Source organism: Artemia sp. Qi Xiang Cuo, chromosome 1 (genome assembly GCF_049724085.1).
Source record: "Artemia sp. Qi Xiang Cuo chromosome 1, ASM4972408v1, whole genome shotgun sequence".
In the NCBI taxonomy this organism is placed as follows: domain Eukaryota; kingdom Metazoa; phylum Arthropoda; class Branchiopoda; order Anostraca; family Artemiidae; genus Artemia; species Artemia sp. Qi Xiang Cuo.
Window position 1 is genome coordinate 46,761,000 of NC_142794.1, and position 24,370 is coordinate 46,785,369.

Sequence of the window (24,370 nt, forward strand, 5' to 3'; positions counted from 1 at the left end):
ATTCTATTTTTTCAAGAGATAAAAAGGTTCCACTTCAGTTCTTAATTTCTCAAATGACATAAAAATTTAAAGTACTATGATTGTGTATATTTTTCGTGCAGATAAAAAGTTTCACTCTAATTCTAAATTTTAATAATTTCACTTCAGATTTTTCTCAAAGAGATGAAAAAATTTAAAGTTCTGTTCTAAATTTTACCCTAGATACATCGATTCTGAATTTTTTCATACAAGAAGAGATTAAGTTCAGCTTTAATTACATATTTTATTAAAAAAAGTGAGGAAAACTTCAAGTTCTGTTCTAAATTTTTCGTAGAAGATAGAAAAAGTTATACTTTGATCGGGAATATTCGCCATGACGATTATTGAAATACCAAAACCATAGGTTAAGTTAAGTTAGGTTAGGTTAGCCTATGTACGCGCGCGTTCATAGGCTAACCTACCCTAACCTAACTTAACCTAACCTATGGTTTTGGTATTTCTGTGCAATAATGTGGAATTTTGTGGTTAAGTTAGTTTAGTATTGTCATCAATATCTATTATTTCCCTCCTCGACACCTAGCTCTTTCCGCTAAATTTCGAATTCTGTCCGTTCCGTCTCCACGGAAAAAATCGGGCAAGTTTCCCCCTGAAAATTTTACCCCTGGAACCACCCAGCCTCGTGTAAAATTAATCCCCGTGCAAAATCCTTCCTCTCTGTCCAAAGTGTAAAATTCCATATTTTTGCTGATAATAGATTGAAGGATTGTCTTAAATAATAGAACGAAGCACTCATTTTCTAATTTAAGAATTTGAGGAGCAAATCCCTAGACAAAGGAGCTAAAATTTAATTTAAAATTTAGCTTACGTCTCTGGAAAAAATCGGTAAAATTTCCCCTGAAAATTTCACCCCTGGAAACCCCCCTCCTCATGTAAAATTAATTCCCCGTGCAAAATTCTTCCACTCGGAGATTTTTTATTTTCTTTGGAGAAAATTAGAATTGGACTATAACTTTTTTTTCTTTGAGAAACTTCAGAAGAGAACTTGAACTTTTCTTCACTTCACTGTGAAAACTCAGAATAAAAGTTGAACTTTTTCTCTTCCGTTGGAAAACATTCAGAAGAGAACTTGAACTTTTCTTCACTTCTTTGAGAAAATATAGAATTAAAGCAGAACCTTTTCTCTTCTTGGAGGAAATTTTTCATCTCTTTGAGAAAAACCAGAACTGAAGTGGAACCTTTTTATTTTCTTTTAAAAATTAGAAGAGAACTTGAACTTTTCTTCACTTCATTGAGAAAGTTTAGAATTAAAGTGGAACTATTTACCTTCATGGTAAGTATTCACATCTACGGTATAGATTTTTCTATCTTCTACGCAAAAATTTAGAACAAATGTTTCAATTTTTCATCTCTTTGAGAAAAACAGAACTGAAGTGGAACCTTTTTATTTTGATGGGAAAAATTAGAATTGATCTATAACTATTTAGAACAGAACTTTCAATTTTTCATATCTGAGAAAACTCAGAATCGATGTGGAACCTTTTTATTTTCATAGAAAAAATTAGAATTGATCTGTAACTTATTTCTTTTTCATTGAGAAAATTCTGAGAGAACTTGAACTTTTCTTCACTTCATTGATAAAATTTAGAATTAAAGTGAAACTTTTTATTTTCATGGAAAATATACACAATCATAGTATAACTTTTCCTATCTTCTATGGAAAAACTTAGAACAGAACTTTAAATTTTTTATGGCTTTTGAGAAATTAAGAACTGAAGTGGAAGCTTTTTTAATTTTCTTTGGTAAAATTCAGAATTGAGTTAACTTTTTCTCTTCTTTAAGAAAATTCAGAAGAGAACTTTAACATTTTGCACTTCTTCGAGAAAACTCAGAATTAAAGTGTAGCTCCTAATCGTCATGGTGAATATTCACGATCAAAGTATAACTTTTTTCTATCTTCTAGGAAAAATTTGGAAGAGAACTTAAAATTTTTCATCTCTTTGATAAAAATCGGAATTAAAATTTAGAAAATTTATAATTAAAATGAACCTTTTTATCTTCATGGAAAATATTCACAATCATAGTATAACTTTTCCTATCTTCTATGGAAAATTTAGAACAGAACTTAAAATTTTTTATGTCTTTGAGAAATTAAGAACTGAAGTGGAAGCTTTTTTCATTTTCTTTGGTAAATTTCAGAATTGAGCTAACTTTTTCACTTCTTTAAGAAAATTCAGAGGAGAACTTGAACATTTTGCACTTCTTCGAGAAAACTCAAAATTAAAGTGTAGCTCCTTATCGTCATGGCGAATATTCACGATCAAAGTATAACTTTTTTCTATCTTCTACGAAAAATTTGGAACAGAACTTGAAGTTTTCTTCACTTCTTTGAGAAAATATGTAATTAAAGATGAACTTTTTCTCTTCTTGTAGGAAAAATTCAGAATCAATGTATCTAGGGTAAAATTTAGAATAGAACTTAAAATTTTTTCATCTCTGAGAAAAATATGAAGTGAAATTATAAAGATTTAGAATTAGAGTGAAACTTTTTATCTTCATTCAAAATATTCACAATCATAGTATAACTTTTCCTATCTTCTACAGAAAAATTTCGAACAGATATTTAGATTCTTATGTCATTTCAGAAATTAAGAACTGAAGTGGAACCTTTTTATTTCTTGAAAAAAATAGAATTGATCTGTAAGTTCTTGGTAATTCCGAATTGTGCTAACTTTTCACAATCAATTTATAACTTTTACTGTCTTCTATGAAAAATTTGGAACAGTACTTTTAATTTTTTCATCTCTGAGAAAAATCAGAACTGAAGCTGAACTTTTTTATATTCTTTGGAAAAAATAGAATTGTTCTGAACTAATTTCTTTTTGATTGAGAAAGTTCAGAAGAGAACTTGAACTTTCCCTTACTTCGTTGAGAAAATTTAGAATAAAAGTGGAACTTTTTATCTTCATGGAAAATATTCACAACTATGGTATAACTTTTTCTATCTTCTGCTGGAAAATTTGGAATAGAACTTTAATTTTTTATATCTTTGGAGAATTAAGAACTGAAGTGGAAGCTTTTTATTTTCTCTGGAGAAATCAGAATTGAAGTGTAAGTTCTTTGGTAAAATTCAGAACTGAGCTAACTTTTCACGATCAGAGTATAACTTTTTCTATCTTCTATGAAAAATTTAGAATACTACTTTAAATTTTTTATCTCTTTGAGAAAAATCTGAACTGAAGTGGAAATTTTTTTTTCTCTGGAAAAATAGAATTGATCTGTAACTTAGTTCTTCTCATAGATAAAATTAGAATTAAAATGGAACTTTTTATCTTCGTGGAAAATATTCATAATCATAGTATAACTTTTCCTATCATCAACGCCAAAATTTAGAATAGAGCTTTAAATTTTTTATGACTTTGGGAAAAATCTCAGAATTAAAGTGGAACTCCTTATCGTCATGGTGAAATATTCACGATCAATGCATAACTTTTTTATCTTCTACAAAAATTTGGAGGAGAACTTTAAATTTATGTCTTTGGGTAAAAATCTGAACTTAAGTAGAACCTTGCTTGATGTAGTGGTGTGCAAAAAAGATGTAAAGTAAAGCTGTGGGATGAAAAGGATGAGTACTTCAAGTTGTAAAATGAGTTTAGGAGGGACATTACGTAAAGAACATGTTCTGAAAAAATATAATAAGGCCTTTGACAAGTAATGCTTGGTGTTGGGGTGTTCAAAAAGCATAAAGTAAAGTTTTGTGTGAAAAGGATGAGTACTTCATGTTGTAAAATTGGCTTAGGAAGGACATTACGTAAAGAACTTGTTCTGAAAAGATATAATAAAGCCTTTGAAAAGTATTACTTGGTGTTGGGGTATGCAAAAAGTCGTAAAGTAAAGTTGTGGGTGAAAAAGGTTACTACTTCAAGTTGTAAGATTGGTTTAGGATGGAAATTACGTGTAGAACTTGCTCTGAAAATATAAAATAAAGCCTTTTGAAAAGTATTGCTTGGTGTTGGGGTATTCAAAAAGACGTAAAGTAAAGTTTCGGGTGAAAAGGATTAGTACTTCAACTTGTAAAATTGGTTTATGAAGGACATTACGCAAAGAACTTGTTCTGAAATAATATAATAAAGCCTTTTGAAAAGTATTGCTTGGTGTGGGGGTATGCAAAAAGCCGTAAAATAAAGTTGTGAGCGAAAAAGATGAGTACTTCAACTTGTAAAATTGGTTTAGGAGGGACATTACGTAAAGAAATTGTTCTGAAAAGATAGAATAAAGCCTTTGAAAAGTATTGCTTGGTGTTGGGGTGTTCAAAAAGCATAAAGTAAAGTTGTGTGTGAAAAGGATGAGTACTTCAGTTGTAAAATTGGTTTAGGAAGGACATTACGTAAAGAACTTGTTCTGAAAAGATATAATAAAGCCTTTGAAAAGTATTACTTGGTGTTGGGGTATGCAAAAAGTCGTAAAGTAAAGTTGTGTGTGAAAAAGATGACTACTTCAAGTTGTAAGATTGGTTTAGGAGGGACATTACGTAAAGAACTTGTTCTGAAAAGATATTATAAAGCCTTTGAAAAGTATTGCTTGATGTTGGGATGTGCAAAAAGTCGTAATGTAAAGTTGTCGGTGAAAAAGATGAGTACTTCAAGTTGTAAAATTGGTTTGGGAAGGACATTATGTAAAGAACTTGTTCTGAAATAATATATTAAAGCCTTTTGAAAAGTATTGCTTGGTGTCGGGGTATGTAAAAAGCCGTAAAGTAAAGTTGTGAGCGAAAAAGATGAGTACTTCAACTTGTAAAATTGGTTTAGGAGGGACAATACATAAAGAACATGTTCTGAAAAGATATAATAAAGCCATTTGAAAAGTATTGCTTGATGTTGGGGTATATAAAAAGTCGTAAAGTAAAGTTATGGGTGAAAAGGATTTGTACTTCAAGTTGTAAAATTGGTTTAGGAGGGACATTACGCAAGAACTTGTTCTGAAAAGATATAATAAAGCCTTTTGAAAAGTATTGCCTGGTGTTGGAGTGTTCAAAAAACTGTAAAGTAAAGTTGTGGGTGAAAAGGATGAGTATTTCAAGTTGTAACATGGGCTTAGGAGGGACATTACGTAAAGAATTTGTTCTGAAAAGATATAGTAAAACCTTTTGAAAGTACTGCTTGGTGTTGGGGTATGTAAAAAGTCTTAAAGTAAAGTTTTGGGTGAAATAGATGAGTACTTCAAGTTGTAAAATTGGTTTAGGAGGGACATTACGTAAAGAACTTGTTCTGAAATAATATAATAAAGCCTTTTGAAAAGTATTGCTTGGTGTTGGGGTATTCAAAAAGCCATAAAGTAAAGTTGTGTGTGAAAAGGGTGAGTACTTCAACTTTTAAAATAGGTTTAGGAGGGACATTACGTAAAGAACTTGTTCTGAAATAATATAATAAAGCCTTTTGAAAAGTATTGCTTGATGTTGGGGTATGCAAAAAGTCGTAAAGTAAAGTTGAGGGTGAAAAAGATGAGTACTTTAAGTTGTAAAATTGGTTTAGGAAGGACATTACGTAAAGAACTTGTTCTGAAATAATATAATAAAGACTTTTGAAAATTATTGCTTGGTGTTGGGATATGCAAAAAGCCGTAAAGTAAAGTCGTGGGTGAAAAAGATGAGTACTTCAACTTGTAAAATAGGTTTAGGAGGGACATTATGTAAAGAACTTGTTCTGAAAAGATATAATAAAGCCTTTGAAAAGTATCGCTTGGTGTTGGGGTATGCAAAAAGTCTTAAAATAAAGTTATGTGTGAAAAAGATGAGTACTTCAAGTTGTAAAGTTGGTTTAGGAGGGACATTACGTAAAGAACTTGTTCTGAAAAAATATATTCGGGGGAGCCAAAAAGTTGAGGGTGAGGGGGGCCCTTCTGTGTCTCAATTTCGCAAAAAAAAGTATTGAAAAACGTGGGGGCCCGGGGGAGGGGCCTCTTGGGGGGGGGGGGCGGCGGTAGGGGGCCCTTTGGGGGCCCAGGGGAGGGGAGAGGGGTCCCTTTTGGGGCCCGGGGGTGGGCCCGGGGGTAGGGCGTTCTTTGGGGTTGGGGTAGGGGACCTTACCACACTGTTCAAATGGAACTTGTGCATTATAAGGTCACAGAGTTTCACCCTAAATCATCTTCTAAAATGTCTCAAACTGTTTCGCCCAAAAGATCCCTAAAATGCCGATTAATTTGTTTTCGCCCAAATAATCCCCTAAAAGTGATTTCTTTGTGTTCCTTTGTTCGGCATCCCTGCGCTGTCACATTTGAAATTCCCAGGAAACCATTTTCCGCGTAAAATATATTTAATCTGTCTGGATCTCGTATGAATTTCTGAAAAAAATATCTAAGATGTTCCTACTTGCACTATTATGGTTTCGAAAGAATATTAATTTATCTCTCAGACCTAAAGACCTGAGAAGCCATATTTAAAAATAGAATATTAATTTATCTCTCAGACCTAAAGACCTGAGAAGCCATATTTAAAAATGAAATCCCCTCATGATAGAATTCCTCGCCGATTATGTAAATCTATTTCCCAGAAATTGAGCCCCCCTTCTTGGATCAATACATTTAGAAACATCCCCTGATTGACGTAGAAAGAGACATGTGATCCTGTTACCGTTAGCGGATCAATACATTGTGCCGTTAGTATTCAGTGCGCATGTGCAAACCTTTTCCCGGAGTCAATACACTTAGAAACAGCCCCTGATTGACCTTGAAAAAGGTGTCATTGACCCCTTAGTGGATCAATAAACCATGAATAAATTATGTAGGCTCAGTGCTGGTACCCCCTTTTCTACTTCCATAAGCTATGACGCTGGTAGATTCCAGGATGAGAAGAAACGTTGAAAGAAACGTTCCAAGAATAGTTGAATATTAATGTGAAGAGTCTGAAGTTGGACGATGAAGAGGATGAATTGAATAATTTTAGAAAAATAGTCTGTGAAGTTGCTGATGTGTCTTAAGGAAGAAAACTAGAAACGTAGCTAGGAATATTAGTGAAAATGCTTAACGTTTAATAGAGAGGAACAGGGGCTTGTACAAGAATTGTTTGAGTGATGGATCATCTGAAAACAAAAGAATGTAAAGAAAGTGGAGGAAGAATTAAAACAATAATTAAAGAGTAATGAAGTGGAGGAATTAAAAATTGCTGAAGATCTGGAAGATGCAGCCAGATGGCATAATAGTAAAATAATGTGTAGGCATGTTAATAAATTTAGAGGGAATAGTCAATCTAGACTTGTCCCAGTTAGAGATAGGAACGGGCCGTAATTAGTATTAAGGGAAGAGTTAAAGAGAGATGGGCAGAACGTTTTGAGAATGTGCTAAACCATGATAGAGTTACAGTAAAAGATATAGAAAAGAATGAAAAAGTTTGTGACACTTCGGATGTGAAAGAAGATCAATTTTTGAAAAAGAATTAGTAACAGTAGTAAAAGGAATAAAAAATAATAAGGCCCCAGGTGCTGATAGTGTGGCAAATGAGTCTTTTAAATTCGGTGGTTATGAAGTTAGGGAGAACACGGAATAAATTTTGAAAGTACTCGTAAAACTCTCCTACACTTAGATTATACTAATAATTTAAGTTTCCTAGATGAAAATGTTAGCAAAATGAATGAATTTTTGAGATGACTAGTGCACGTTCTACGGATGAAGGGTGATAGATTGTCAAAGATAATTTCTTGTCGGCCAACCGTCTAGAGCCCAACGAAAAGCGGGTCGTCCCCAAATCGACTGGGAGAATGTCGTAAAAAAATATTTATGGGAAATAGGAACTTATTGGGAGGGTGTAAAGAGGAAAGCTTTAAACAGATTGGGATGGAGAAGTGTACGTAGCTGAGTTAGCCTCACGCGGCTTGGTGATTCAGTGAGTCGCTAGTAATAGTAGTATTAGTAGTAGTAGGACTATTTTTGTTTCTTTAAATGTTTGATTTGTTTCCCCTTGGTGCCATAAGACCAAGTTTGAAATTTGTAATAAATGATGGTTTGGAAAGCTCGCTGTAGCAAGGGCTGTCGGTATCAACTTAGGTCAGTTGTCACCTTTTCGTGATCTTCAATCTGCGCTTTCTCAATTTGTTATGTTTCGCTCTCTCTTTTTGTACTCCACTGTTCACATTATTGTATTAGTGGATTATAAATAAATCATCATCATTAATATATGCTTTTGTTCCAAGCGTAAAAGACATGTCTCACGATAAGTCAACTTGAGAACAAAAGATTCCAAACTAGACTCGATTAGGATACGCCTCATTTTATCAGTTATTTTAGACGATTTTTAAGTGAAAACTACTTTTTTATTAAACACTACAGCTGTTTCACAGCTCATCGACTGCCCTCATGACCACAAAAAACACTATTTCAGCAAGTAACTTGAACTTTCAGCGTTGCGCATTTGAATGAAGCCGCCTAATATAGAATGTATTTAGTTAAAAGATGTTTCTTAAATAACATATTTTAAAAATCAGCTCAAAATAAGACTCTTGTACTTCAGGAATTTTACCTGAATGGACAAATTAGAATAAAAACAGGCTTACTACACTGACTACCTATAAAATGCTAGTCAAATGAAGTTTGCAATCATTTTATTTTGTTTTCTTCATACCATATTATTTCGACTTACAATCAGAGGCTGGTAGTAAAGCTCAAGAAAATTTGGTTGACTGTTTTCTTGAAAATTCTTTTCTTGTCTTGAAACTGTGTTTGCATTCCAATAAAGTTAATTAGCCATTCATCCAAAATGTGGCAGGCCATAACGAATATACAGAAAAGATAAAACGATAAATGTAACCTTAGTTACAGATTTCCAGGACTTTTTGAGGGGATCACATTTTTTTATAGATGGGTTAGGTGTGGCGGGGGGAGGGGGGGGGCTCTGAAGCTTGAAAAAAATAAATTATTTCGGACAAATGCACACCGGGTTACCAATGATAAAATGATAACACTATGGTGATCCATGGAGCAAGACTAAGTGCTAACCAACAGATCATTCAGTATTTGAATATACTTCTATTCGAATCAAACGCGTTCTATTGATCGTAACCCAATGTCTTTCTTAAGACAAGATTTGATTGTTTGAACAGGAGCCATTTGTGACAATTTACCTTAGAGCCTTGGAAAATCCAGTTTTTGAACTGGTATTTGAAATTTGAATAGCTTTCGGTTCTCCCTCATTATCTTCTGTTTTTTCTAGGTGCAGTTTCTAGTGGGAGGAGACGGACCTGGAATGCTTCCCTTAGAAGAAATGGTTGAAAGCTATTCTCTCCACTCTAGAGTCTCCTTATTAGGCGCGTTGGATAAATCTGGCGTTCAACGGGCCTTAGTCAAGGGAGATGTATTTCTCAACACTTCACTTACTGAAGCCTTTTGCATAGCCATTTTAGAAGCAGCTGCCTGTGGGCTGCACGTAGTTAGTACAAAGGTTGGAGGGATACCTGAAGTTTTGCCAGATCCTCTAATCACTCTAGTCGAACCAACCGTTGAAGGTAAGCATGTGTTTGTTTAGTTTTAAATCAACACACTTTTCTACTTTTGAACCGCGTAATTGGATTTTTGAACCGCGCATTTTTTTTTTTACTTTAGATTTTGTTTGGCAAACAAATAAAATCCAGAAAATAAATCTAACAATTTTTTCAGGATATTTTAACGACCCCCCCCCCCCCAAAAAAAAAGAAAAAGAAAAAGAAAGGATTCCAAATATACAGGCTGGTGATTCGGAAATCATTGGCAGAGAGCAAACGACACAATTTAAAGAAGTAAAGTAAAATACATAAAAATGAACTTTTTACATCTATTAGCTATTTATAAGGAACTAGATTCTTTTTATTGAATTTTGTAATCCCCCTTTTTTTCATAAGTGGAATCCCCAGGGTTATAGTTTTGATAAGTCTACCCAGTTTTGTTTCATGGTTGGCGGGCAGAGTTAAACTTTCAGAGGAAATTGTGTAATTGTTTGAGGTCGGGGTTAATTGGAGTTCAAATTCTTTGTTGGGGCTGGGGGACAAAAGCCCTTCTTTGTATTGGGAAAAACAAATTGTAAATAATTTCAATTCCTTTTCATTGTCCAATTAGTTCAAAGTTTTGTGCAAACTTAGTATCAGTATTAAATCAATAATACAGAGTCATAGCAATTGGCATAACTGGCATATGCATCCTATAACTAAATGCATCTTAAAATACACAGTTTCTTTTTTTTTAACGTATAAAATGATCAATTTTATTGGTAATAAGTATTTTTGGGCTAATAACTTTTTTTGATCAAAGAGAAGTTTGGGCCAAAACCTAACTAAGGGCGTTTTTAGTTAAATTCTCTTTATGGGTGATTTTCAATGATAAAACAGTGGGTGTTTAGCTGAGATCTCTTGGCAATACAGTGGTTAAATTATAATTATTACGATCTTAAGTGAATAAAAAAAAACTTTCTACTTTCAATAAAAGTGACATAGTCTGCTTTAAGTGGCGAATGTCCAAGAGCCTACGCTATTGCTGGATTACTACTACCACTACTACTAAAAACTCTTTAAAGAATAAGCCTGCTGATGCTAACACAGCTACGCACGCCCCTCTTACATCCCAACCTATTTAAAGCCTCCCTATTTATATTTCCCTTAAATCTTTTCCCATTTCCTTCAAATCTATTTCTTATAAAGTTTTGCTTCGACATCCTCCCACCCCATGTAGGGACGACCTGCTTTTCGTTTGGCTCTAGATGGTTGGCCGACCAGGCCAATTTTTCGGCAATTTGTAATCCTTCACCCTGCAGAACTTGTCCTAGTATTCTCAACTTTTCTCTCATTATAGCCCTAGTAAACAGGATTGCAACGCAGTTTTTGTACAGCTTACTGTTTGGAATCTTGATACATTTTTGTCTAACTAAACACTATAATAACACAATTCTTACTTCATCGTATTTAGCTGTACCCCATCCTCCCCCTCACAATGCTTGAGTATAGCCCTAGGCTACATCCAAATACATACTGGTTTTATTTCTTGTTTTTTGTTGTTGTTATTTTTTTTATTCCTATCAGTCAGTCCATTCCGGTTCTTGTTTTGTCAGAGTTGGTTCAATTTCATACGTCATAATACGTAGAATAATTGTAGCTAACAGATCTTGCATGCAGTCCCGCTATACTTTACCCCCCCCCCCAAATATGCAAATATCCCAAAATATATATTTTCGATGTATTCTGCCACCCACCGCTTCACTTGTTTTCCGGTTCTTGTTTCGCCACAGTTGATTCAATATACATGTACACGGGTTGAAACAAAAGAGATGCATTGGGAGAGTAGATGGGAAAGATGTAATTTGGGCTCTCTGTTTGCACGTTAGGGGGGAGGGAGTAAAGTATAGCGGGGCCGCTTGCAAAATGTGCTAGTACAATTATTCTGCATGTTATGAAGTATACTTTTTCCACAAAAGATATTTTTTGAAAGAAAAGTAAAGAGCTACACTGGACATAAAAGAAATCCTTGTATAAATCACCATAATAGCCAAGATTATCGGAAATAACAAACAAATGTGGATTGAAGATCTAATATATACTGATTATCATTCCTGAGTGTCTCAACAATTTGGATTTATAAAAACTATGCAATAGAAAAACGTTTAAAATGTATCTTGTTTAAATCCAAGTGCAAATTATGTTCTGGTCTTTAAAAAGCACAGGTCTTTAATCAGTCAGTCGGGTACCCAAAACAATCTTTATACATTTCTCTGGAAAATATCTATCAAATCCTCCTCCCTCTTTCGGAGCCCCACGTTTAAGAACCATACTTAACCGTTGTCATCGCTGTAGCTTCCAATATTCTAATCTTGGCGCGCAAGCTTATCTTCCTATTCTTCCAAACTTTTTTCAACTGTGAAAAAACACACTGGGCTATTTTTCTTTTAACATCTTCACTGCACTCACCGTCTTTACCAATGATACTACCTAGGTAAGTGAATCTGTCAACTTGACCGATCTTCTCTTTGCCCCATATCACCTCTCCGCCTTCACTTACTGTTAGTTTTTGAGACTTAGTCTTCTTAACATTAATTTTCAAACCTTATCTTGCACCTTGAACTCTCAAAGCGTCTAAAACTTAATTCATTTGGCTAACATTTTCAGCTAAGATACTTAATTCATCAACATAATCAAAGTATAGGAAAGTTTTATTTAGTTGTTAGAAACCACTAATGTCACTTGGTACTTCCCTTTTTTCAGAAATCAGATTTATAATTCTCTGTAATATAACTCTAACTTCACAGCCACCATATTTAAAAACCGTCACATTTAAAACTCTTTTCTATATCATTTCTTGTAACTTTACCACGCTTTAGCATATTCTCAAAATGTTCTCCTCATCTCTCTTTAACTCTTTGCTTATCACTAATCATGGTCCTATTCCTTTTTTTTAACTGGGGAAAATCCAGATTGATTAATCCCATTCAGTATTTTTAACATGCCAACACAGTATTTTACTATTATCCTTCTGGCTGCATATTCTAGATCTTCAATAATTTTATCCATGGAATCTGCTTTACAACTCCTTAATTCATAATTTAATGCCTTCTTTACTATCCTTACATTCCTCTTATTTTTCTATGATTTGTCGCTCAAACACTTCTTGTACAAGCTACTCCTCTTCTCTGCTATACTCAAAGTATTTTCACCAATATTTTATGCATATTTTTAACTCTCCTCTTTAAAAAATCATCTGATACTTTAAAAACTATTTTCCTATTATCATTCCATCCATATAATAATTGTACAATTTTAAACTCTTTGGTTTAATATTCAACTGTTCCTGAAAAGTTTCTTTCTAATTCTCATCCTGGAGCCTACCAACCTAGTAACTTCCCGGAAGGTAGTTAACCTTTCTAAATTTCAACTTTAGATTAACCATTGACACTGCTAGATGGTGATGTTTATTTTTAACATCAATAACGACCCTCCTATATACCCTAGTATCTTGTATAAATCTTGCCAGTCTTCTGTTTACAATAATATAATTAATAAGGTTAGCTGTCTTACCATTATGTGAATACTGTGATATTTTATATGGAATATTTTATGACCAAATACTGTATTGGTTATAACTAGATTGTTATATAAAACTGCACCATTGTTAGGCCTACTATTTTCTGTAAAAAAAAAAAAAAAAAAAAAGCTAGAATACTCTCTATTTCTATTTCTACCAGCCTGGGCATTAAAATCCCCTAATAAAAATACCAGATCTCTACCTTGGATCTGTTTGTTCCTGTAGCTGTAATTACAATTTATGATAGTTGCTACTATCTCCATCAGTCGGTTCTAAAGGGGACAATACTATTATGACAGAGAGCTTGCATTATTTAGTTGCATAATGACCAACTAGCACGCTGCTATTCATACTTTCCCAATATAAGTAAGATTTAGCAGCTTCCTTATTCATCTTGCGTCTTACTTCTGCCTATGAACCCCAATCTTCCCGTCTGAATAAATAAATTCTATATCTCCTAATTTCATGTTTCTTACCCCTGGGATATGAGTTTCTGAAACTCCCAACAAGTCTAGTCAAAACGTCTGAATTCGCCAGTCAAAATGTCGATATGAGACTTGTTTTTTAACGTTGTAACACCCTAAGTTACAATTTCGTATTAGTTTAATCGCTGTAAAAAGCCATGGCTGGAAAAGCCATGGCTCCCAAACCAGTGCAAGACAGGGACTAATACATCTCCTTAGGTCTACACGAAGCGCTTAAGTTTAGAACCAAACAGTAAAAAGTCCATGGGACCTACAGTATGATTCGATGCTTTGCGCAATCCTGGGCCCATCTTTGTCAGAACATGGTTTTCCATAGTTGGCGATGCTCTTCTACCAACAAGAGTTGAAATCCTTCAATCTCTCAATCCGATGAAAAAACTTGACATAATGAATTGTATGGTTGATATGTGAACTGTATACAAACAATGTTTATTAGAATAAATATTAGTATTGTTATAAGTTGTATGATAATTCTTTCAATTTATTCTAGCTATTGTTTCTGGGCTAGGAAAGGCCATTGATCTTGAAAGACAAGGATTTCAGCGATCTTTGGATGAGTGCTACTTAAAGATTCGTAATGCTTATAGTTGGGAACGGGTTGTGGATAAGACTTGTAAGGTTTATGACGAAGTTATGAACAAGCCTCAGTACAGCATCAAAGAAATCTTTTGGAGGTAATTTTGTGCTAAATAACCTATTTTGTCATTTCTTTATGTTTATCGCTCAAACTAACATATTGTAATCTGAAAGACTTGAAACCAAAGTGGGCAAACAAAAGACCAAAAAAGTGTATAAATACGAACAGCATAAGCAATATAGCCTTTCTGTGGTAGCTTGAAATCTGCTGTGTTACAAGACGTAAACTTTAAACGGGGGGGGGGACAGAGGAAAAACTCAACAAATATGCTTGATAACATAGAGCAGAAAACCTTAAAAGCATCCGAATTGATTTTCTAGGATGTTAAAAAAGGGTTTAGGAAAACAACTATCGCAATCTATAAAACTATAAAAACCCTGCCATAAATACTTGAAAACGAGTTCCGTCCGACGATCAGTCGCCGCGTAGAAAGACCTCGCAGCAGAGGTAATCCTGAAATATCCTGCTCTCGAGGCATTCAAAGAAGGTATAGCAAATACCTCGAAATGAAAAGTGATTTAAATACTTGGACTAGTGGCATATCATCACTTCTGATAGAGGCGTGAAGCCTATAATAAAAAACTAAGTCAAATTCGTGATTCGTGTCGAACAATATATAATATAAACATAAGGCTCGAGCTTGAAGTGCGCTGACACAAAAAAGTGACTATATTTGGTCAAATTAAAAAATACTTACTGATGATAGGTAAGTCTGACCCTCTTCATTGGGGTACTTAACTGAAGAATAGTCTTATCTCGATTTAGAGCTCTGGATAAAATTAATTGAAATCCCTTTATTTCTTACATTAAAAGTGGCTAAATTCCTCCAAGACAATCAATCTATACTAAAACTAAAACTAATGTCTTTACTCAGATACAAGGTACATTTTCGATAAAACTCACTCAATGTCTTCGATATTTGGCATAAAAATAGGTCGCAAAAAATTAAAAACCGCTTTATAATGTGGCGCAAGTTTTACTGGACGGTGGAAAAAGTGAAAAGTATATTTTGGTTGTTTTGAGTGTTATTCGTAACTAGTTATTTGATGGAAAGAATCTTATTAAATAAAAGAAAATAAATATACTCATGATTCCACAATGGTGATTTTCTAAGTAGATAGGATTAGTGACAAATGGACAATCTGATTAAAAATAACAGACAAGCAAATTCAACACAAAAAGAGAGTAAATTAAGCAAATAAAGAAAATAGGAAAATAGGCGATTATATGCAGCCTTGAAAAAGAAAAATAGCAATTAAACGATTTACAGAGCATGAATAGTGATTACTGCCAGGAATAAAAAGGTGTAGAATCTGTGTACCTAGATATAGATTGTTCAAATGTAAAGAAAAAAGTTGTAAATTATATAAAAAAATTGTGAATGTCTAATGAGATCTTTAGAGACCGGTAAATCAGAGGCATCTTTAACTAAAGACTCAAAAGTATTCTATAAATTACAACCTTGGTAAGATTAATTAAGATTAGATCTCTTAATAGCTGAACTCGTTCAACAAAAATTGATTTTTAATCTCTAATAATCTTTAATGTATTTAATCGTTAAGAGGACACAAAGTTCCGAGAGATAAACAATATTTAGTGTACACGGAATTATACATAAAACCGAGGCTTTAGAAATACCACAAACTTGCAGCAGAGAAGTCTAGACTAAACATTTTTGAAAGAATCACCGGAAGACAAATCAGCTACTAAAAGAATTACACTATTTTCCCTGATCCTAATTGGCTGTTAACAATGTAAAAAAAAGTATCCAGCTAGAGTGAGCCACTGCAATTAAGAATACATAGCTACACTAGGCTGAAGTACAGTAACTGTTTAATGTGAAGCAGAAATACATACTTTTATTTTATAAATAGTGTCAATATTTCTTTATTAACTTTTTTTAACAAGTTTTTTTTAAAAGACATTGTCATTCAATATTCCCAGAAGGCGAGTGCTTGCTTTACGAGAAATAATTTGATGTTAATAAGAATGGAAAACATTCAAGGGTAGTGACTAGCATATTGATTTCGAAAACGTTAAAATTTATTTTGAGCAATGCATAGCTCACTGATTGCATTGCATCCATAAATATAGTCTCTCAACCGTTTAATCGTATAATAGAGAATGGAATAGAGACCTTGTCTTGCACAGACAATATAAACATTTTATTTGGAAATAACAAACATCAAATAGCAAAGGAATTTAAGGAGGCAAATTATTCATATGATTTAACACATTATGATTAAACAGTAATGATCATAAAATAGAACCATGTAAAATTCCCCAAATAAATGAGCTATGATCCGAAATTATGACCTGTTGACGACCAGACAAAGAAATTAGTCTTTGATAATTTCAATTTTTAAATCAGTTTTCTTAGATGATTTTAAGAAATATCTAAGAAAACTTCTAAACCTCGTGAAGAATAACAGCACTTACAGAAAATGTAGTGGACCCCTCGGTCAAACCTACTTTTATTATTAACTTGGCTGTAAATTTGATCAGAACAATAAAGGCTACAAAACATCTTTAGGATTTGCATGGCTCAACTGTTGTTAATAAAACTGAAAATTTTAAATAAAGAGTCGTAATTAATTACTTCCTGTGTCATAATGCTCGTCAGTCGATTAAAAAAAAAAAGAAGATCGACGCCATTACAGCCAAACTGAGAAAAAAAAACAAGAGAAAAAATGATTACAAAAACGGAACTTCTGAGCGATAAAAAGAAGGAACAGAAGTGAAGGACGAATAATTAGCTGCTGATTCAAACAAAACGTGTCCAGCGTCTGAAAAAAAAGCAAATAGAGGATTCTAAAAGCTGGCATAATAAACTGATGCCTTGGTCACATTATAGTCACACTTGTCGATGAAATCAAATTTACGCAAGACTACAGGGCCAATTATGTTCGTCCTTATTATTATCTCGAGCTGAAAATTCTTCAACTTTCAAGCATTAAATTCTTGATAGACGAATCACAGTTGTTATTTAATGCATGATTTTTTGAAACTAGAAAAAATGGAAACTTGGAACAACACTGTTTCTATTTGTGACAGAAATCTATCCAAAGATAAAAAGACGTAGCATTAGTAGAGAACATTTGGATATAAATTAGTGTTGATATAAACCTGTTATTCTCAACGTTGGTCTCACGCCCCACCGGTGGGGAATGGGAATATTTTGGTGGTTCATGGGCAGGACGTACACCCTTTGACTGAAAATACTCTGAAAAAACATTTTTCATGTAAATGACGTCACATTCACACACACTTAAAGATGAAGAAAGATAAAAGATAGCATTGCAACGATGTTAGGCATTGCGTGAAATGCCTAACATCGCATACAGACAAATATATTCATTCGCATAAAATACACCCCGAGGACAATTCAAAAAAAGATACCAAGTTAATGGCCTTTTAAACGTCCTTCCGGTGAATACGCGTAAAATTTTGGGTAACAAAATTTAAATATCACAAGGGGGGTATCAGGATTTTAAAAATACCTAGGTGGGGCTTGGCTCAAAAATGGTTGGAAAACACTGGTATAAACAGCTAAAGCCATTTTCTGGCAGTTTTACTTTCCCTCTTTTTAATTCCAGGTATGGCGGTAAAATAAGTAAAACCGCGTGTCATTCATATTTTTCTTTCTTTTTTTTTAATCGACAGATGTTACTATGGTGTCAATTGGGCATGAAGGGTGAAATGAAGGACTTAAAAACTGAAAAAAGGACATTTAAAAAAATGTATATAAAGATTGAACAACCGAAATTCAATATGCATATATGAATTACCATTAAGAAGAAAGTTTGAGCGTCACCTGGAATTCGTTGTTGTGATGGTATTACTTACGACTTTCCTTTGTAGATACAGACTCTGTGAACTAGGAACACCATTCACGACTAAATAATATCAAAACGATATATTTTATTAGCAGTTCTACTGTTATTAATCAACAAATCATATAAAAAACCTTATCCGACTAGTACTCTTCCTGGTCCCCCCAGAGATCAGGGTTGCCACCCATTGAGAAAAAATCACTCGATTCTTGACAAAAATCACTAAACATAAATCACTAGATTATTGACCAAAAATCACTAGAAATCAATAGATTTATAATACTCTTTATCATTGTAGTTAATCCTTGTTTTGTTTCTTTACCATGTTCTATGTAGGCACACCTACAAGAAGGGGGTAAAATTACCCCTTAAAAGTCCAAAAATACCTTTAGATTGATGTTTCGTTTTTTCACAAGTGAAAATGACCCTTGAAATTTTGAGAAATGCCTTTTTGCATCTTTATGCAGAGAATGGAACAAAATCCTTGTTTCCTCCCTGTTCCCAAATTGGTACTCTTGGCTTATACCCTGATCACTGAAAATCGGTTGTTATTAATCTAATCAAGATATTTGCTATTTCTTTTAATTTTTTTCTTTCTCGATCCAAAACCCAGTTCTTCCCCATAGAATATATAAACTTTTTTTCTTTTTACTCTAGTTGAGCTGGTATAATTAATGGGGCACCAGCGACAATTTCGAAAATCGCCTTTTTATAATTCCATGGAAAAAAAGTGTCCCACTCTTCGCAAATTTTGATAAGCATTGGTCTTCTTGCTTCTTAAAAATAAAAAGGCACTTGTTAATTATACGGAACACGCCCAAGAAGTAAAATTATGTTAATCCTAATGAAACATGCCAAAATAAGATGAAAATATAATAATTTAGTTTATATAATAATATAATTGGGCTATATAGATGAATATTAGGGGAGTGTGAAGGTAAAGTAACCTATCCTTACCCCCCCCCCCTACTATGCAAAATATAAACCCCAACTTATACAAGTCCAATGCATTCTGTCACCCTTTATTTGTCTTGGTGGCTATGAAACTGGTTTTCATAGATCGTACATTGTACTTATTATCCATAGCAAATTATACTTAGCATACTTTCATCCAAAGACCTATCCTCAGGGGCTGCGTGGGTCATGCTAAATCTAAAGGAATAGTTTTGGAATCTTTAAGCTATGCTAAACAAAATAACTATCTCAAAGTTTCGATCGAACAATTTTTGGGGAAAAAAGGGACGTGAGAGGGGGCTAGTAGCCGTCTGTTTTTTTTTGTCAAATAAAAGGGACACGAGAAATTTTAATTTCCATTTAAATAAGCCTCCTTTCGATGTTCTAGAACCGTTGGTTTATACGATTACGCGTAGGAAAGAAAAAGAAATTAAGAGGCATCCGGGATTTTTCTACTGGCAAATAATACAAAATTAAACACTTTTGCAGGTAGGGGCTTCAAACCTCTACAGTAGGGTTTTCTGATACGCCGAATCTAATAATGGTTTGATTTTAATTAAAATGCTTTCTCTTTTATTGGGCGCTTCCTTCCTCTTTCGAAAATCAGTCAAATTTTCACAGTTTCTTAGTCTTTTATTGGTAAAACTAAGCTTTCTGAATCTTATATATTTGGAATCGACTTAGTAAGTCGATGATATATTGATTGATATCAAAATTCCGTTTCTAGAATTTCGATTACAATTTAGACGTGTCGCTCCATTCTTACAGTTTATTAACGCAAACTGTTTTATATGTTAGCACATAAATCCAAAAACTTAAACAATAGTACGTTATCTGCGTTTATTAGTTGTTTCAATCACAAATACGAGAATTTGGAGAATTATTGGAGTTTTGATTAGATAATAGAAGTATAAATTAAAACCATTAGACCATTTTCAGAGTAGACTCCCAACTCCTAGCCTTACTCCCAACCGACTTCAATCATCAAACTACAATCGATTTAATGTATCAAGTTATGTAACAAATTCTATTATAGAAAGCATTCCTATTATAAAAGTCCTATTTTCTTTGTCAATGATTTATTTTTTTTATTTAGAAAATTATGTTTAATATGTACCTACCTTCCTTTTTTTCAATTAATCAATTTCTATTCTATTTGTAGATGTAGAGGGTGTATTCATTATCCATCATTCACTCCACTTTCAAAGGTTTTAACACAAGAAAATTTAATTTAGAATCGATAGATTACAGAGAAAAAAGAAAACATAAATTTGTACACAAAAATTTGACCTGAAAAAATGTTGTAAAATAGGAAGTATAGAATATTTTTGCAATTTTGTGACTAACTAGTTCGCCTATCATCTTGATGATAACGCTCTGGGGTCACATCTGATATGGATATGTGGTGGAAAATCGGAAGTTTGAAAGGCGGTAAATTTACATAAATGCTAATCTGGAACTTATTAGGAACTGTAGTGAATCACTATTTTTTTTTATTAGTTAGCCTCTTGTGTGTTTTATTCGATTTAATCATGAATCTTCGCCCAATATCGTGAAAAATCACTGAATTTAGAAAAAATCATTAGTTTTAGAACGAAAATCCCTATAAATCACTAGCTAAATAAAATCACTAGGCAACATAAAAAATCAGTAGAAATAGTGATAAATCACTAGGGGTCATCCCTGCCGGAGATGTATTGCAACTGCCATCTATCGGCTCTCAAGTCGGCTGTCCAGTTGTCTAGTTCTTCTTTGATATGACTGAGAATAGATTTACGACTTGTGGTGCTTATTTTTTCCCTCCGTTTTGGTTTAGCTGCAGACAATTTAATAGATGCAGAAACAAATGGTAATTCCACTCTTATTAAGCTTCTTATGCTTAATATGGTTTCATTTCCTCTATCCTTTCCGTATAGTGTGCTCTAGAAACATATTGCGCGCCGCAAAAAAAAATATAGTGAAAGCTTATAAACATCAATATAACCATAATTGAGTGTGGAGAATTCATCCATATAAATCAAAAGTAGCCTTGTCTGTATAATAGAGTGACAAAAAAGCGCTCTGAGCACCTTATATTTAAGTCAAAACAAATAAGACTTAAATTGCGTTTCTTTTGTTCTTGTAATTCAATCATCGTAAAAAAAAAAAATGTAAATAAGAAGACTTTTCTTTTTCGTTATGGTGGCTCTGAGGCCAGAAATAGGTTACTGAAAATAATTAATATGACTTTAGAATCGAGGGAAAGAACAAATAATCCCAAGAGAGCCTTCATCGAACCAGAATGCATGATAGATGACAAGAGCAAGTGGCCCAATAACTAAAGGATGAATTTACTCCCTCCAGATATTAGATCATTCGGCCTTGTGACGAAGTTATAAATATGTTATGTCGCAGACAAAGTTTTAAGAGAAGAACAGTTCAGTTTTAGAAAAGGTAGAGGATGGGTTGACCAAATTTTCACTCTTAGGTTAATAATAGAGGAGTGCCTGAATTTTCAAACACCTTTGGTTCTCAGTTTTATAGATTACGAGCAAGCGTTCGATTCTGTTGATAGAAGAACTTCAGTAAAGGTTTTACCCTAGTATGGTATACAAGACAAATACATTAAAGGGATCAGTGCTATGTACGAGAATAACACTGCTGCGGTTAAGATAGAAAATGAGGTTAGCTGCTGGTTTTGTATTAAATCAGGAGTTAAGCAGGGCTGTGTTCTATCCCCCTTTATATGGATTATTTTGATGGACTTTGTTTTAAGGAGTACAGGAAAGGCAATGGGAGACCACGGAATCAAATGGGGAGGAAAAAATCTCCTGGACTTGCATTATTCTGATGATTTAAGTATCTTAGATGAAAGTGTGAGCAAAATGAATGAACTTTTAAAGGTTTTGGGAGTTCAGGGTGCTAGAATAGGTTTGAAAATTAATGTTAGAAAGACTAAGTCACTAAGGTTAGGAATAAGTGAGGATGAAAAGGTGACTTTGGGTAATGAAAAGATTGATCAGGTGGGCAGCCTCACTTAGCTTGGTAATATTTTTAGTAAAGACGATGGGAGCAGTGAAGATGATAGAAGTAGAATAGCCAAGGCTCAGGGTGTTTTTTCACTGTTAAAAAAAGTGTGGAAGAATATGAAGATAAGTCTGCAAACCAAGATTAGAATATTAGAAACTACAGTGATGACAGTGGTCAAATATGGCTCTGAAGCATGGACGCTCCGAAAAGCGGATGAAGATTTGCTAGATGTTTTCCAGAGGAATTGCTTAAGGATTGTTCTGGGTGCCCGGCTGACTGACCGTATTTCAAACAATAGGCTAGACGAAAAATGTGGTTCAATACCGGTCTCTAGGGCTATAATGAAAGAAAGGTTGAGGTGGTTAGGGCACGTTGTGCGGATGAAGGATGACAGATTGCCGAAGGTTGTTCTTTTCGGACAACCATCTAGGGCTAAACGGAAGGCAGGTCGTGCCCGTCTGGGGTGGGAGGACGTCATAAAGAAAGATTTAAAGGAAATGGGAACTTCGTGGGCGGGTGTAAAACGGGAGGCTTTGAATAGATTGGGGTGGAGGAGGATCGTGCGTGGCTGTGTTGGCCTCAGGCGGCTTGGTGCTGCGGTGATTTTTTAGTAGTAGTAGTAGTAGTAGTTTCTTTTTCGTTCTAGAGAAGATGTTGAAAATTGTCCCAATTTAGCTCCGCGCAAATGTTTGAACATTACAGGAAGCTGTCCATTACTTTGTTATAAAATAACTGATGAATAGCCCTGATCTATTCTATTACGGCTTCCTTGATCTATTCTCCCCCCCCCCCAAAAAAAGACTGGAATACCAAGGTCTGTTATACTAGGTATCCTCCCACAATAAGTCTCGAGACTGATTCCCTGGCATCCGAAGATTTCTTTCATTCAGAACGGGTTTTAGGTGCAAGAGCTTTCTCCGTCTTGCCGTGACCGAAGCTACATTATAAGTGATCGTTTCTAAAATGTTCCTATTAGTTTGACAAGGTTTACCACATTAGTGACTCTGTTTGGGCTGTATTGAATCTCACCTTCTTAGGCAGCTCTTCTATAAGCTTCCTCTGGTGTCCCAAGTGGCCTTGGGCTTTCTTGAATGGCTGAATCGGTGCTTTTCACTTATATTCCTCAAGAAGTCTTATACTTCCTCAATGTTACATCTATATCTGAATGCTGCTCTTGAGGGCGCATCTCATAATCAAGCTGATGCACGAAATTGTCCTTGATTTCCTTGAATGAGCTTCCTTATAATGGGGTTTTACAAAATATACTACCTTACCCATCGCAAACTCCAGCAACCTCAAAAGAAAGGACATTCAAAGAAAATATCTCCCCCCCCCCTTGAAAATCCCCGCGGGGAAATATCCCACTCAGCAGAAAATTCGCTCCTCCGCATTCAGAAATGGATGAAACACTGAGGAAATTTTTAATTTAATTAGATTAAAAAATTTTATTTTTAAATTATTGTGAAAATTCTCCCTACGGAAAGTTCTTCCCTGGAAATTTCCACCCAGAAGTTTCTTATCAGGGTCTTCTAATTTCAGTCGACACAATATGTATTTAGAAGGCCATAGTGGGGGGGGGGGGGCGGGAGTGATTTATCCCTAAAAATTTCACAAGAGTATACTCAAAAACTTCTTAAAGTTTCTTGGTGATCAGATAAATAGTATAGTAATGCATACACGACAGATTGACAGATAAGCATATACATCCGATTTTATATATAGATATGTTCTAAAAGAGGTCTTATTGAGATCAAACTGTGTTCACATTCATTATTTCTATGATCCTCTGCAAAAGTAAGATGATTACTGACTGAACAAAGGAGGTACCACAACAAATGCAAGGGGGAGGCACGCCTCCCTCTCTCCAAGTAACAAAAGCACTTTAATTGTGAGCAAAAAAGAAATTTGTCTGAGGACTAGATGAATTAGAGTTCCCTTCTGTTTACACCCCCCCCCCACTTGAAAAGAAAAAATATCAAATAAATTCAAACGAAGTTTAAGCTTTTTTCGATTGTAACCCTTCCGTATTTCGAAAAACAAGTCTTTCCGTATTTCGGGCGTGTAATAGATTCTGAAATAAAAAATGAGTTTCGTGAGAAAATTTGCATGTAATATAAAAATTGAGATCTAAAAAAAAGGTTATTTTGAGACGCTCTTGGAAATTAATAACCGTCACTTTAGTTGACTTTTGGTAAAGCGTACATGTTGGTTGTAAACCATTTAAGATATATGTGTGAAATTATAAGATCGCTTGTAATGGAAAATTTAAATTTTAAGCTAAAAAGTTGTTTTTTTTAAGCATGTCTTAGAGTAACTTTTTACATGAAATGGCAATTCGCGAGGAATCACAATTTAAGGTTTCGCGGCTCAATCCCGTGCGTTGCAAGGCAGTCTACATTTATGATGTAAGAAGCCTCTACCAAATTTTCAGAGCCTCCCCAATCGAGTGG

General features: G+C 34.1%; 1 protein-coding gene across 1 annotated transcript in view; it reads left to right on the forward strand.

Annotated features, from left to right (window-relative positions):
- The window catches only part of LOC148956394 (phosphatidylinositol N-acetylglucosaminyltransferase subunit A-like), a 181,843-nt gene that overhangs the window by 111,054 nt on the left and 46,419 nt on the right, over positions 1 to 24,370 (forward strand). Inside the window, exons 7-8 of the mRNA XM_089090666.1 lie at positions 9,176 to 9,467; positions 13,978 to 14,161. Of these exons, the coding sequence (XP_088946792.1) occupies positions 9,176 to 9,467; positions 13,978 to 14,161 (476 nt within the window). The remainder of the gene's footprint in view (positions 1 to 9,175; positions 9,468 to 13,977; positions 14,162 to 24,370) is intronic.